This window comes from Simochromis diagramma, unplaced genomic scaffold (genome assembly GCF_900408965.1).
Source record: "Simochromis diagramma unplaced genomic scaffold, fSimDia1.1 OVJJ01000186.1, whole genome shotgun sequence".
Lineage (NCBI taxonomy): Eukaryota > Metazoa > Chordata > Actinopteri > Cichliformes > Cichlidae > Simochromis > Simochromis diagramma.
In genome coordinates this window covers 103,313-118,233 of record NW_024387464.1, presented here as the reverse complement: position 1 = coordinate 118,233, position 14,921 = coordinate 103,313, and the positions used below count along the sequence as shown (strand labels likewise).

Sequence of the window (14,921 nt, the reverse complement as noted above, 5' to 3'; positions counted from 1 at the left end):
ATCCGCCGGAACCAATAACGTTTACCGAATGGAAAACCCAACCAATCAGATTGTCCTCCCCTTATTTAGTTACAGGTATCAGTTTTTTTTTTCTTCCGCTTATTAAAGGTGTTCTTTGCATACCAAGAAATTTTAGTTGTTTACATTTTGCCTGTTGATGAAAGCCTGTTTTTGATTTGAATGCACTTTTGTTTCACTTCTGTATTTACTGGTAAAGAGGAGCAAGACTACTCCACTACTTGGTAACTGTTTTATTTGAGTTAATGTCATGTGAGCTGTGCTTTAATGTTCTTGCTATATATCCAGCTGCATTAGTATGAGTTGATTGTGTACTGTTTAGTGAAAATAACCGGTTTAATCTCATTATAACGTTATAATATAATATTCTTTTTATTCATATAAATTTACAGTTTCATGTTAACACCTCAAAACTTTTCAAGAACTCCGAACATCACCATTGACTCACATGCTAAAACGTTATTAGACCACCTCTCAATAAAACATAAAAACACAAATATTGAAGAAATCTGTCGAAATCTAGTTTAAAACTATAAATTATATTGTTATTTATTAGACATCTGTCTATACTCATTCAAATTTGTAAATTTGAAAATTCATGGCTAACAACAATAATCATAGTTTAGCACTAAAAATATAATTTTATTTAAAGAGCCTGTCGACACTGGTGCTCTTTTTCCATTAGAAAAAAATAGAAAAAATATTTTGGTAATGACCAGTACTATTAATTTAGGGCAGCAGTGGTATAAAAGTTGTGTTGGGCAGTGGTCTAATCTGCCTCTGCATTAACATTGCGCGTAGTAATTAATAAGCCTTTCATTTGAACCCAGTATTGTTATGCCTATAAACACTCCAGGCGACTGTTAGCAAAGTTAACCATAAAATATTTTATTGACTAATTTTATAAAACTGACAATATTGCACACATTCTAAAAAGCCCCTGTGTGATTCAGCTGCACCTATATTGCCCTCATGCTTTTATTATGTGTTTATAGATCAAAAGGATCACAGTCCATATCTGCTTAACAGGTGTGCAAGGGACACACAACCAGGGTCAAGCATGCACTAAATTGGACAAATAGTCTTTCTGTTGTTTCCCCCATAACATTATTAGAGGATTACATCTTATTGTCAAACTTGTAAACATCACCTCAGCTGATTTTGTTTATACATGTTGGCCACACATGTGGTCTGTGGTAATCCTATTTTTCTTTACATGACACCAAATGTTTATTCCTTCTGTCTGTCTATAAAGCTGTCTGTCTTTCTCTCTTTTTTGCCTTTCTCTTTTTCCTCTCTTCCCTGCCTGTGTCTCTCCCTCCCTCCCTCCCTCCCTCCCTGCCCCAGGCAGTGTGTCTAGTTTCACAGAGCAATTGAAGGTGACAGGGACAGAGAGAGAGGGAGAGGGAGGGAGGGACAGAGGGAGGACACATCACAGTATCGCCCGAGGCTACACAACAGTAGAGGAAGAGCGAGAGATGGAGGGACAAAGAGAAAAGAGAGGGGAGACTCACGAAAGTACTCATAGGGAATTCCATACGCAGGTAATGGGAAAATGAAGTTACACACACACAAAAAGAAAAGAGTTGAAATGAGTGCGTGTGAGTGTGTGCCTCACTTGTGTTTGCCTCCAGGACACCCGATATCCCCTTTTTACCACTAACAGGCTCTTTTTTCTGTCTTTCCTTTTTTTTTGAGCACGAGCGATTCCTCTCTGCTCCTCTCACTCATAATATATGAACGCATTATTGGATCCAGTCAGTAAGAGCAATTATAATGCACTCCCGTTTGTTTTTATTTTAACAACTTGATGAATATTTGTCGTGGCATTGTAACCATGGTGACTGCCTCCACCTCCACTGCCCCCACCCCTTCCCTCCCCTCCCGGCCCAGTCCACCTCCCCTTCCCCATCCCCCCTTCAGCGCTGAAAAAGCAAGGGATGGCGAGAGAGAGAGAGGGGAGAGAGAGAGCGGGAGAGAGAGGTGACAGGAATGAACTAACAAGATGCACTAAAAAAATGCATGTCCCGGAGCTACATGAATCTTTGCAGTGAAGCACGCGCCGTCACACACACGCACAGAGACTCTCTCTCTCTCTCACACACACACACACACACACACACACACACACACACACACACACACACACACACACACACACACACACACACACATTACTCCAGTCGGCACATAGGGATCACATAGGTTAAGCCACATTCCAACAACTGGAACACAATAAGATGCAACAATGATTTCAGAATACAGGAAAAAAACAAAAGGTTAACAGGCTAAAAAAAAAGACAAGAGGGTGGGGCAAATGTGTGTGTTTAATGTGTTAATGCTATATTTTTGGGTCCAGTTTTAAATCAGCTGAGCAGATTTTGTTACTCAACACTCTTTCACTTATTCCCTGATTTCTGTATTCACTATTAGTATTTTTTGTTACTACATTTTTAGGAACTTCTTTTGCGATTTTGTTTTTTTGCACAAGCTCTACAGTTTGGTTCCCCTTGTTCTCCTATTACAGTAAAATGACTTCCTCTGAAAATTATTATTTTACATGAAACGTGATAAACATACTTGTTCTGTATAAGATTGCCCGAAAGCTTAACCATGCACTGATTTAACTTCTTAACAGCACATAAAGTAGCTTAAACCAACTAAAGATTCAAAGTACTTATTGTCATGTGTGCAAAGAAAAGCATTTCTCTGTACAATGATATTATTTCTCTGCTGTCCACACACAGATGCCGGTTAATATGTACAAATAGATGTATAAATAAATAAATGGAGACAAAAAATGAAGTATTAAATAGATTTATGAAATAGCATGAAATAGATAAAGTCTCATTTGAATCAACTGTAAAAAGCTTTTTTTTAAAACAATGTAATCACACAATATGCATTATGTATGAGTAGTTGTGAAATTTATCTATTCTGTATTATAAAAACTAATATCCGTGCTTAAAGTACGTCATGCTGTTTTTCCTGTCAGGGTGAGGGTTTCTTTTAAGAAGTATTCAATATTTTTTTCTTAATTAAAGTGTCTAAACGTTTCTTCCACCACTGTTCTTCCTTGTTTTTTTTACCTTTGAACTTGTCAAGTCTTTTTTCTTTTCTCCGAGGCACGTCTTGGAGGAAAGTAACAGAGAAAGAGGGAGGTGCAGGGAGGGGGGGCTTGGATGAAGCAATGGGGGCAGCGGCGAAAGAATAGCAGAGTATGAAAGAGAGAGGGAGCGACAGAGAGAAAGGGAGCGCAAAGTCTTGTCAACCGGAAATAAAACAAGCTGGCACCCTCCCCATCCCCAAGCCCCTACACCCACCCCAAAGTCACATACTTCTTCTTCACTCTCTCCATCTCTCTCCTCTGCCTCTCTGCTCCCATCTTTCATCGCTCTCTTCTCCTTTCTTCCGTTGCAAAGAGATATATTTAAACCCTGATTCTTCTCTGTTCTCGGGCTTCGACTCTACCGTGTACCGTCATACCTGCGTCATTACTTACACCTAAACTCAGACCTTGTGTGTCTATCGCCAAGGGTTTCAGTATGGTGCTCCTTTAACCCACTGTGGGGCCACACGCTGCCTTTGTTCATTGTCCCATAGCTGTAAGCTCTGCGTGTTATAGCAGAGGAACAATACCTCTGTGGTCAGGGAACAATACCTGGGTGTTCTCACAAAAGCTGGAATTCAAACCACCTGGCCATCTGCAGCATCTAAACAGGCTCGAAACACCAGTGTAAAGATTTAAAAACTTTGGTTGTGTGATATCAAATAGCTGCTTTTGAAAGCTTTTGACTGTATAGCTGGACTCAGTTAGTTATTTAGATCACAGGCAGGTAAAACAAACCAGAAATTATTTGATACCTGAGTCATCATTTGAGATGAGAAATGAGAATATTTAAACCTGATACACGAAGGGATCCTGAATTGTAAAATCTATGTCTTCTGAAATTATAACTAAAAATGAAAACTAAAGAAAGTTATGTAAACATGTTTCCTAATTATTTTCTTTCTTTGAAAATCCTACAAATGATAATGCAGGCGAGTCGCCGCTGTAAGCCAAAGTAAAAGATAATTAACTGAATAAATTAGTGAATGGTTTTGTTAAATAGCATTTTAACTTGCTTTATAGCGTGACATGTTTATGTTCTAAAAATACATTATCATAAAACTATGACATATTTGTCTTAAAAAGGAAATTTCATGGTTTTATAAAATGATAAAATTACAAATGAATATACAGATCCTTTAAAACAGACTATCCGTTGTTTTAATTCAGATTTCCAGAAAAACAAATGTACAGTTATCCCAAAGGTTTAAATATCAGTGAATAAATAAATAATAATGAGCTTAATAATAATAGCTAAAATAGCGTATTTATAGGTTGCAAATGAACTTTTTTCCTTAATAATATCTGGTCATAAAGAATATTTTTGTATCTAATGAGATTTGTAATAAAATGATTGCTTCTTAGACAAGCTGGAAGAAAATAAAATGTAATGTTAACCTTAATATTACACAATAGACAGAAACATTTTACTTGCTTACTTGTTATATTTATGTTTTTTTAAATTAAGTAACATGCTTGACATATTTTCAGCAGTTCAAATTGATGACTCTGTATTAAAATATGTATTATTAAGCCTATGGCCCTAACACCTGTCCCTAAGTAATTTCATTACATACATTAATTCACATCATTTTCACGATGATGTAAAGTCTTATTTCCTAACAATCATCATGATTCCCAATTATCTTGTAGTCACTGAATCTTCTCATGCCTACAAGACTCTGCAGTAGCAGCAGGACAGCAGGTACATATAGATATGTCAAAGCTTTATCAAAGTTTTGTTAATCACATCATTTAAACATCTATAAACAAGAATCAGTACAAATTAGGCCCCGCTAGTTAGGACAGCAAGTTTAATTATGTCACGTGTCTGATTGCTAGACACTTGACAGCTGGTTGTACTTAATATTTATGTGTAATTTATGGCTAAAATTGAATTCCATCATCTATTCATCAGCCACTATCGTTCCATTATCTGTGCTTTATGCTCTAGTCTCTCGGCCTCCCCTCCTCCTCTTGCTGGCATTAAGTTCAAACTTGACACTGATGTTGACTCACTTTGTCACCCCTCGGTGGCTCTCTCTCTCTCTCTCTCTCTCTCTCTCTCTCTCTCTCTTTCTCTCTCTCTCTCTCTCTCTCTCTCCCCATCGCTCGGAGGACAAGAGTGCCCGCAGACGCATTTCTCTCCAGAGCCCCCCCTTTCACTCTTTCACTTGCTCTCACCCTGTCTAACTCTCTCCATCTCTCTCCTACTCTCCTCTTTCCACACACACACGCACATCTACACACACACGGTATTGTCAACAAAGCTGGAGAACAAGGGACGTTGGGGGACCAGGGGAATAGAGGTCCACGGAGGAGGCGAGTAACACACACAGGACCCCCTCATCATTTCATCTGGACGCTTGGTAAGTTTGAAGAAATTGTGCTGTGTGTTTCGTTTGGTTGCTTCTTTAATTGCCGGTTTATCGCGGGCTATGGGGTCAGCATCGTCACCACTGATATTTATTTAAAAGATTTCTGGACTTTATATTTAAATTGTCATCCCTGTGCACCCTGATCTAACGGAATCACATTTGACCTTTGACATTTTATTACGGCTGTAGTTTGTAAGATGTGGCTCCGTAATGACATACCTTTACCCTTCTTGTATAACTCTCCAATGAGGAAATCTTCCCACCTCAAACATAAACCAACAGGAAAAGAGAGCAGGGTTTTTTTTGTGTTTCTTTTGTTTTAACTCTGAGCTGGGTAAATATTTATTTAAGCTGATAACACTGATAAATGAAATACGTTTGCACTTTATCTTTCACAGTGACCATTAACCATGAGTTTGTTTTGGATGCTTTATGGCTGATCTTGCTCGCAAAGCCGCTGTACAGTATGTGATTGCAGTTTTTTGGCTGCACAGACTTGCGAACATGTTTTGGTTTACTGGGGGGGGAAAGGAGCTGAAAGCAAGTAACACCACAAATGTACTGCCTTTCAGAGTGGTTTCTAATGTACTTCATCTCCCTCTGGTATACTAGCCTAGCAATGTATAACACACACTCGTTACGACAGCGAGCATGTAACTAACTCCATTTCTGCCTGTCATCATGAGGCTAATTCACTACAATGCCAACCATGTGTGAATTCATCCGATATGAACCCCTCCTTCTTCTTCTTCTTCCTCTTCCTCTCCTCTTTGCCCCTACCCCTAAACCTTGCCTCCCCACCCCACCTTAGGAGGTACGATTTGGAGGATTGAAGAAGGGAGAGAGGAGCCAAGGTGCCAGTAAACAGGGTCAAACACGCACGCAGGACGGGACTCTTTTATTTCTCTTCATGGTGGTTTGGACACTCGTATTATGTATGAGAAGTTAACCATGCTGAACCTACAGAGCGGCTCTAACTGGAGTGGGCCTAACAACTGGTACCATGATCCCACCGCCATCCAGACGCAACACAGCACAGGTGAGAGGACATTTTCTGTCTCACTAGATCATGACACAGCCCTCACAGATCACAAGGAATATGTCTTTGATTTTAAACCACTTTCAAAGTCGTTTCGTGGCTACATCACCAGCCTTTACAATCTTAAAATATGAGACACACACCCATGTAACACCCATCTCTTTTGTCACCTTCATTGCTGCCAGTGTCTGAGGGATGTCTGCTGGACACGGAGGGCAGCATGGGAGCCGAGGCAGGGGGGGGTGGAGCGGGCAGGGTAGGAGGAGGAGTCCCCGTGGAGCGGGATGAGGGCGAGGAGTCTCAGCTGAGGCTGCAGCTCAAGAGGAAGCTGCAGAGGAACAGGACCAGCTTTACGCAGGAGCAGATCGAGGCTCTGGAGAAAGGTCAGGCCATGCAAGCACGCACAGCACTCTCCTCGCAGCCAATCGCTGCTCTCCACTGGTGCGAGCCAGACCAGAGCGTGTCATGACACAGCTTGTCTTGCTGCTTTTTTCCCCCCCTGACAACACCTTTTCTATTGGATTATATTTGTTACACCTTGTTTGCAGGAGTTTCTTAAATGGCTGTGGTGAGGGGGGGATGCAAATGAGAAAAATCAAAAATCATCCCGTGTATATTTTGGAAGGACATCATCTTTATCAGAGCCTGCAGATGAGAATAAACATTACCAGATGCAAATTATCCACAATCCTCACTCCACAAATATTCCCGATCTGGTCCAGAATAGCCTCCAGGGACATGTAAAGCAGAGGTTTGATAATGCGTGTTTGCAGCGTTTGTATTATGCAGCGAGATCTGGCCCTCGTAGCCCCGATACCCTCTGAGAGGGATCAGAAAGCCACCCTTGACTGGATATGGCTGCAAAGGGCCCTTGAGCTAAATAAGGACGCAATGTCCACTGTGCAGCCGAGTGGAAATGTATCACTGTGGTCACTCTGTGCAAATGACATTAATGAGGTACACTGACCTCACTGCACAGCCAAGGCACAATAACAATCATGTGTTGACACGGACGCCAATTATAACCAAGCCAATTATAACAATTTGCAAGACTCAATTTGCAAATGTATCATTATTTTTGCTAAATAAGTATTTATTAAGTATTTATTTATTAAGAGTGGACAAGTTTTTTTTTTTATTATTTGCAGACATTATAATCTCAACTAATTCAATATTTAAAATGAAACTTAATTATCTGCTGCTTTTTCAGATCATTTACTGACTTTTCGGGTTTCGGTTTCTCTCTTGACATTTTACTAAAACATTTGAACGGAAACAGTTCAGACTATAAAGACATCTGTACAACTAGATCTGAAACTTCAGAGTTCATCAGGATGAATCAGACTGCCGCTTACAGGGTGAGGCACATTCGCGTTTCGACTTGTCAACAACAAAAATGTCAGCAGTTTGTCACCTAGAAATGAACTCCTTTGATGCTCTGAAAGTGAAACTCTCACTAATATGAAGTGTCTGGTTTCAAGCCACACCATTTGTTAGACACCTTGTAGTAAGTCACTATATATGCAAATAAGCGACAAACAATGCAATTTTCCAATACTAATTAAGAAAAACAATAACCTGCAAGGATTTTTCTTCAGTTTACTTTTACTCAGCCTTCTGTGAAATAAAGTGCTTAGACAGCTTCTCAACTTGAATCCTTTCATATGAACTTTCTGCGTGTTCCATAATCATAAATATTTTATACAAAGTGCAACAGATAAATATTTCAAAAATGGTTGTAAGGATACAGCTCAGCATCCTGGATTTATATGTTCCAAAGAAGGATAATTAGTAATGCTGATATTAAGCAGTAATTACCCAATATGTAGTTGGTTGATTTCTGCTAAAATGACTCTATAAAAGTCAATTTTTGCTTAATTCTAATTCAGACTAAATTATATGATGGTTCCAAAATAGGTGAAGAGCATGCCAGGCTTAGGACTCACTTTGTGTGTTTGATGATGCTTTATATCTTCCGCAGAGTTTGAAAGGACGCATTACCCAGATGTTTTTGCAAGGGAGAGATTAGCGAACAAGATCGATTTACCTGAGGCCAGGATACAGGTGAGAAAGCTCTCAGTCCTCCTCTACAGTCCCATTTATTTGTTAGGCCTAACCTGTAACAGAATTCAAATATATAGACCAATGTAGCTGTTAACAACAAGACAAACGGGTGCAACGGGACTCTTTGATTGGCAGGTGTGGTTTTCAAACCGAAGAGCCAAGTGGAGGAGAGAGGAGAAGCTGCGCAATCAGCGGAGGTCAGGCGGTGTGACTTCTTGCTCGCAGAGCCAAGCCCCCCTGAGCACTTCCTTCAACACGTCTGTCTATCATCAGCAGCACAGCAGCAGTTCAGGTGTGTTTGTTGACTTAACTCATACAGCACACGAGGAGCCTGAAAGCAAGACTTTACCTATTCTCTCAATAATTTATGTATTTGGTGACAGGAATATTTTAGTAGTTTATAATTACCAGCCTCAGAGCTCCCTCTGCTTGACATTTGCAGGCTGGCAAACCATTAGAGGTTCTCCATTAGAGTGCATCTATATTAAAACATTTCCACTGCGAGATGCTTGTGCGTAAATTTGTGCGCACATGCTCACTGTGCGTGCACCCTGTGTGTCTCGCTCTCTTCCTCTCTCTCTCTCCAGGGTCCCATGTTGAGTCAGGCTGAGTCGTCCCTGCCCAGCTACAGCTCCCTGTCAGTTTTCTCATCTGGAGTCCAGGTTGGAAATTCATCATTCGTCATTCATCATTTATCATCAGCACCTTCCAAACTACATCACATTCATCATAACAGATAAGAACCTGTTTATTATCACTTCTAGGCTCTGAAATTCATATTAATCAAAGTTAATAAATGATTCTGCAGCTGATAATAAAACGTGGTCACAGCAGTATTCTTTAATATTAGAGACATATGGTTTGAAAGACCTTTAAATTGATTGATTTTTTTAAACTGATGAACGATTGTGAAATCGTGTGAATGAATATGAATTACATTAGGGTTGTTTTTTGCTTCTCTCAAATTTTGACTGACATAATGCCATAATTTGGACATTTTTACAGTCAAATAGATCCAGTCAGTTCTTAATAAGGTTCTTATAGATGTGGCTTCAAGCAAAGCACCCAATACAAGAAACTGGAGATGTACACTTGTTTTTCTGACAACTTATAGCTCCTTCTTATCAGCCAAACTTTATTAATCATATTTTTCAACCACTGAATTCCAAATTCATTTTGCATTGAACATTTCTCCTGTGAAAAATGCAAAGGGTGTGTCAGGTTGAAGGCCTTGGCAGACTTTGGCATTGTTCTGAAAGCTGGAAGGTTTGCAATATTGTATAAAAGCCTTTGAACAAAAGGTTTGTTATAGAATATGAAATGGTTTTTTAATGAAAATGCAGTTTGCTTTCACATTCTTTGTCAGGAGCCTGCAGCTAATCCCCACTTTGAGGGATGTGGGATGCGCAGCTCTCTGGGTTTCCAGTGGATTGTAATTCATGTGTGCCAGAGCCTCAACAATAATGCATTAGAAATGTCTGCCCGGTCTGATTTCTGAAAATATTATCATCGCAACGTTTAAATCTTTAAAAAGATTTGAAAGAAAACCTTGACTCTTTTTGCATCTGCAGTATTAAACAAAAGCGTGACGCTGCTGCCGCGCTGAACCACACTCCGACCATACCACAAGCCTCTAGCACCTCCATGTGGTTAAACCCAAACCATGTTGCTGTAACTGTTTTAGTGCTACATGGTCTAGTACAGCGGTCCCCAACCCCCGGGCCTCGGACCGGTACCGGTCCATGAGTCTTTTGGTACCGGGCCGCGAGAGTTGAGGCTCAGGTGTCAAATGTATAGTTTTCAGGGTTTTTATCGGTTTTCAGCGCTATTTTGTTATCGTTTTTATCGTTTACTCGGTTTTCCTGGGTCTTTTCACGTGTGTTATGAATAAATCTTCTTTTTTTTGGTACTAGTTTTATTTTGTTGTATTTATCCGCGACACCTTAAAGGCCGGTCCATGAAAATATTGTCGGGCATAAACCGGTCCGTGGCGCAAAAAAGGTTGGGGACCGCTGGTCTAGTAGACAGCAATGATTCTGCTCTTAAAAGTAGACTTGTATGTAATGCGTACCAACATCTTTCTCTCCTCCACTCCTGTGTCCGCTCTCAGTCAATTCCTCCCCAGTCGGCCTCCTCCTACTCCTGCATGTTACCTCCATCTCCTTCTGCACCACGCAGCTTTGACTCATCAGCGTACTCCTCCCCTCATCTGCAGTCTCCACCCTCGGCCAACTCCAACACGGGTGAGCGTTTATTAGCATCACTTTGTTATTTGCTTTATTTCTATCTGTGATTTCTGTCTGACTCTTTACGCTTTTGACTGTTTTTCTCCTCTATTCAGGGCTCATATCGCCTGGGGTGTCAGTGCCAGTCCAGGTCCCAGGAACTGAGCCGCAGAGCATGAGTCAGAGCCTGGGTCAGTACTGGGCCAGATTACAGTGAACAACAGACAATCGTTGCCAATCAGCACGACGAGAGAAGAAGAAGGAAAAAAAGGGCATGTAAAATAAAAACGAGTGCGAAGAAAAGAATATAAGCAAGCACAGGGCTGAGCTATAGAGGGGCCTCGAAGGGGTTGCAGACCCCAAAAATGCATTAAATGTTTACAAATTCAGCCAAGAGCAGCTTTGGTTGCACTTAACAGTACTCCGGCTGTACTGGTGTTATCTTAGTATTATCAGGTTGCACTTTTGGATAGTATGTGTACATAGCGCTGAAGTCAGGGTTAGGTATAGGATCAGTCTGAGGTGTGTTTAGGATTAGAGTCAGGATTAAATCAGGGTTTAATGTAGCATTTGATATTTAAGACCTAGCTTTGAAACCTTCCAAAATTCCATTACACAGTCTGGCTTTTTCTTTTATAAGTATATATGATCCAAGCCAAAGCACTAAAAAGAACAAAGAGGAAAATACTGGTCTTCCTAAAGCTCAATACACATTTCCGAAAAAAAAAAATGTTTACATTTTAGAATCATGTTGCAAAAATGTTGTTTATTCTGTTCAGTTTAATTAAATAGTGCCAGTTGACAGCAGAAGCCATCTCAAGGGGTTTTATGTTGTAAGGTGATGACCCTACAATATTCGCAAGAGGACTCTATCGATTTAACAGCAAAACTTGCTTTTAACCTCCAGCGAAACCATCCTCCCAGAGGTCAACCATCCACCACAAGCACTCGGATCGTTTATCAAAAAAGGGTGCAGGAGATTGCTTTGAGTTTTAAATTATACCTGACTTTACTTCTACCCTTCAGCTTTAAGATCAATCCTTAAGGCCAGTGTATGTCAGGTGTATTGTGAAGTGTAACCACAGTTTCTTGTTACTTGAGCAGCTCAAAGATATTGTGATAGCTAGCTTGTTCGCTAAGCATAAGCTGTGTGAGGCTACTGTGAAGATTTTAGACTTGCTTACAGCAATCACTTGTACTGAAACTAAAAACAAAAAAACAAAAAAAACAAAACATACCATAACAAGTGTAAATCCTGCCTCTCCTGCCAGCAACATTACACTGAGACCACATATTTTTGTACAGACATCTGTGTATGATGAAGATAAGTGTGAAATATTGTCGGATGTTATTGGAGGGAAGAATGTAGCATGCTGTAGGCTCATTCACTCTCAAAGCACAAGTTTGATTAGTAATGCTGATGTCAGTACTGGCTGATCATAAAATCAGTTTACACAATAATAAAAATGGCATTAGCAGATTTTTGGGGGTCAAACTGTAAATCAGCTACATTTTGTCTCTATTCTATATGCTGTGGATGTAATCTTTTTATTCAATCAATCAAGAAATCAGAAGCAATTCCATAACAAAGTTTGCAGTGATATATACACGATACACCACATCATAAATATTTATTAGCCTATGACAATCAGTACAAAAACATAGTGCAAACACTCAAGAGACAATCAAAGCTGGAAGTAGAGGTAAATAACTGTGAAGTTAATGCAACACTGTCAATACAACAGCAATGGCTTTAACAAATGTGCATGACCAAAACAAGCTGCTACAGACAATCAGCTCCTATCAGAAATGAAATCAAGTATTGTACAAAAAGCTGTTGCTGTAATCTGCAGAGTTTGAACCTCTGCTCACTTTCCTCTGACTATTGGTTTTATTGATGCATCTCATACGAAATGTCTTTCGGCCCTTATTTATTTGTGTTTTCACTCGTTCACACAAGTCCTTTGTGTTGTTTTTGTTGTTGTGTGTTGTGTTAGTACTGTATAGCTACCAAGAGTCAACCCTTTTGTGAAGGCCTTGGATCCCTTTAATGAAAATTAAACTGTGTGTAATGAATCATTAAAGGTCTGCGTTTGTGACATTGTTTTGCACTTGCATGGTTTCACAAGTTTTAAAAGAAAAGGATAATAGTGATGTGTATATAGATTGGTAACAGGCTAGTAACTGGTCAGCTATTTACCTAGCAACATTATTCATTCCAAAATACAGTCAAATTGGACCATTGGCTAGTAAATCAAAGGTTATTTGCAGTTAACCTCGGCATGCTTGGTGTGCAGTGTGTGCTTAAAAAATTTGAGGAAACGGGACAAGTGTTGGACAAAAGAAGTAGTAGGCCTAAAAAATTACTATGTAGAGAAGATGAACAGCTAAAAGTCAAGTGCATGAAATGTGAAAAATAAATTCAGCAAAGACCTGACACAGGACCTGGGAGATAGGTCAGATCCTAAATACGCATCTGACCCTTCAGCTGATCTCTGAAGCCCCGTCTGAGGAGCTAAAACCCAGACATCAACATTACTGAAGCAGGAATAACAACAACAGAAAGGCAGCCAACATTCAAAGATTAGGGTTGAAAGTCCTACAAGAAGCCTAGAGAACTTTTACTGGAGACTAATTAAAGAAATGAGAAGAAGGCTTTGCTAAAAGAGTTCAGGCTGTGTAGAAGAATAAAGGGGGTCATACTCCCTAGATTTGTACATACGTTGTTTCTGGCTTTTATCATGCATTTCCATGTGTGTATGTGTTGATACATTTTTGCATTTATTTCCCATTTATCTATCAAACTATAAAGAAATGATGGGGGACTCAAGACTTTTGCATGGTGCCGTAGAGTACAGGCCAACAGTATTAGGCTGTTTCTTGAACAAACAGGAAAACTGGAAAACATCATCTGTCCATTCCAGCAAGATTGTTTAAACTCAATTTCCCAGAGTTCACCATTCAGAATCTTTTGTTCAACAGCATGAATGGAACATATGCTGTCAACCACTACTACTAAATATTGAGCAGCTAAAAGACTGATCATTTCCCACAGGGCAGCGACATGAAGTGGGCATGATGGAAAATGGCCTGCCATTAGCGGGGCTGCATTTATGCGCTAATGGCTCCACTCACTTGGGCCCTGGAGGATGAACAGAAATTAAATACGGGAGGAGAGGAAGATGGGGGGGAGGGGGCAGGGAAAGATAACACCAGTTATGCTTTGCAGAGCGAATGGAAATGTAGACCCACAAACATAATGTGCTATGAGATGCCAGAGCACTCAAGCCAAATGCAGCATCATCCGTTCTCCAGAAATGTAGACGTAGACTGATGAGTAAAGGTAGACAGAACTTCCAGAAATTCCATGAGCAGTTTCCATGTGCTGTTAAAAAAGGCTAAAATGTCTTTAAAAGTTTCAATTTAATTTCTATCATCCTGTTTGCAAATAACTTTGTATTTGCAAAGTTTGTATATTTTTTTGTATATTTTGTCATACTCATTTTTTTGGCATTTGTCATCCTCTGAGCTTTCTCCTAGCTGCTCTAATGTGTTTCCTTTCCTGACAAATAATAAGTTTCACTTCCCTTTGGCAGTTCACTCAGCCCTCTGGACAAAGAGACTGAATAAGTGAAGTTGTGTTTTGTTAAGTGTTAAAATTACTGTACATTTCCGACATTCTACTAAATTGAAGAAACAATTGGATTTTTCAAAATAGATACAATCAATACAGATGAACCATTGTTGCTATGGAACATGGAAGCTGCAGTGCCTCTCATTTTTGAAAAGAATTTACATGTTGTCTGTAAATCAAACCCTACAAATGTGGCATCACTGCAAAAGCACAACATGTCTCTTGATAGGACATTAGGACTCATATATATTGCATAAACTATGCTTGAGGTCTCAGACTCATATCCTACACAGAGAACAAGAATGAATTCCTGGATCTTAGAAGGATATACAATCACACAAAGTATGTTTACTACACATTAGGATGATGTTTGTGGTTGCTCTAACCCAATAATTTGATGTGACCCAGATAATAATTAAAGAAAAATTAAAGAAATGACTCCCTAAGTCTCTTC

The 14,921-nt window shown here is 39.7% G+C and overlaps 1 protein-coding gene across 1 annotated transcript; it reads left to right on the top strand.

Moving 5' to 3' along the window:
- The first annotated feature begins 4,656 nt into the window (after positions 1-4,656).
- pax10 (paired box 10) lies at positions 4,657-12,051 on the top strand. The gene is made up of 8 exons (XM_040014548.1): positions 4,657-5,496; positions 6,317-6,544; positions 6,730-6,927; positions 8,526-8,608; positions 8,744-8,902; positions 9,196-9,270; positions 10,719-10,851; positions 10,950-12,051. The coding sequence occupies exons 2-8, from the start codon at positions 6,439-6,441 to the stop codon at positions 11,048-11,050; spliced, it is 855 nt and encodes a 284-aa protein (XP_039870482.1). The 5' UTR covers positions 4,657-5,496; positions 6,317-6,438; the 3' UTR covers positions 11,051-12,051.
- The last annotated feature ends 2,870 nt before the right edge of the window (positions 12,052-14,921 follow it).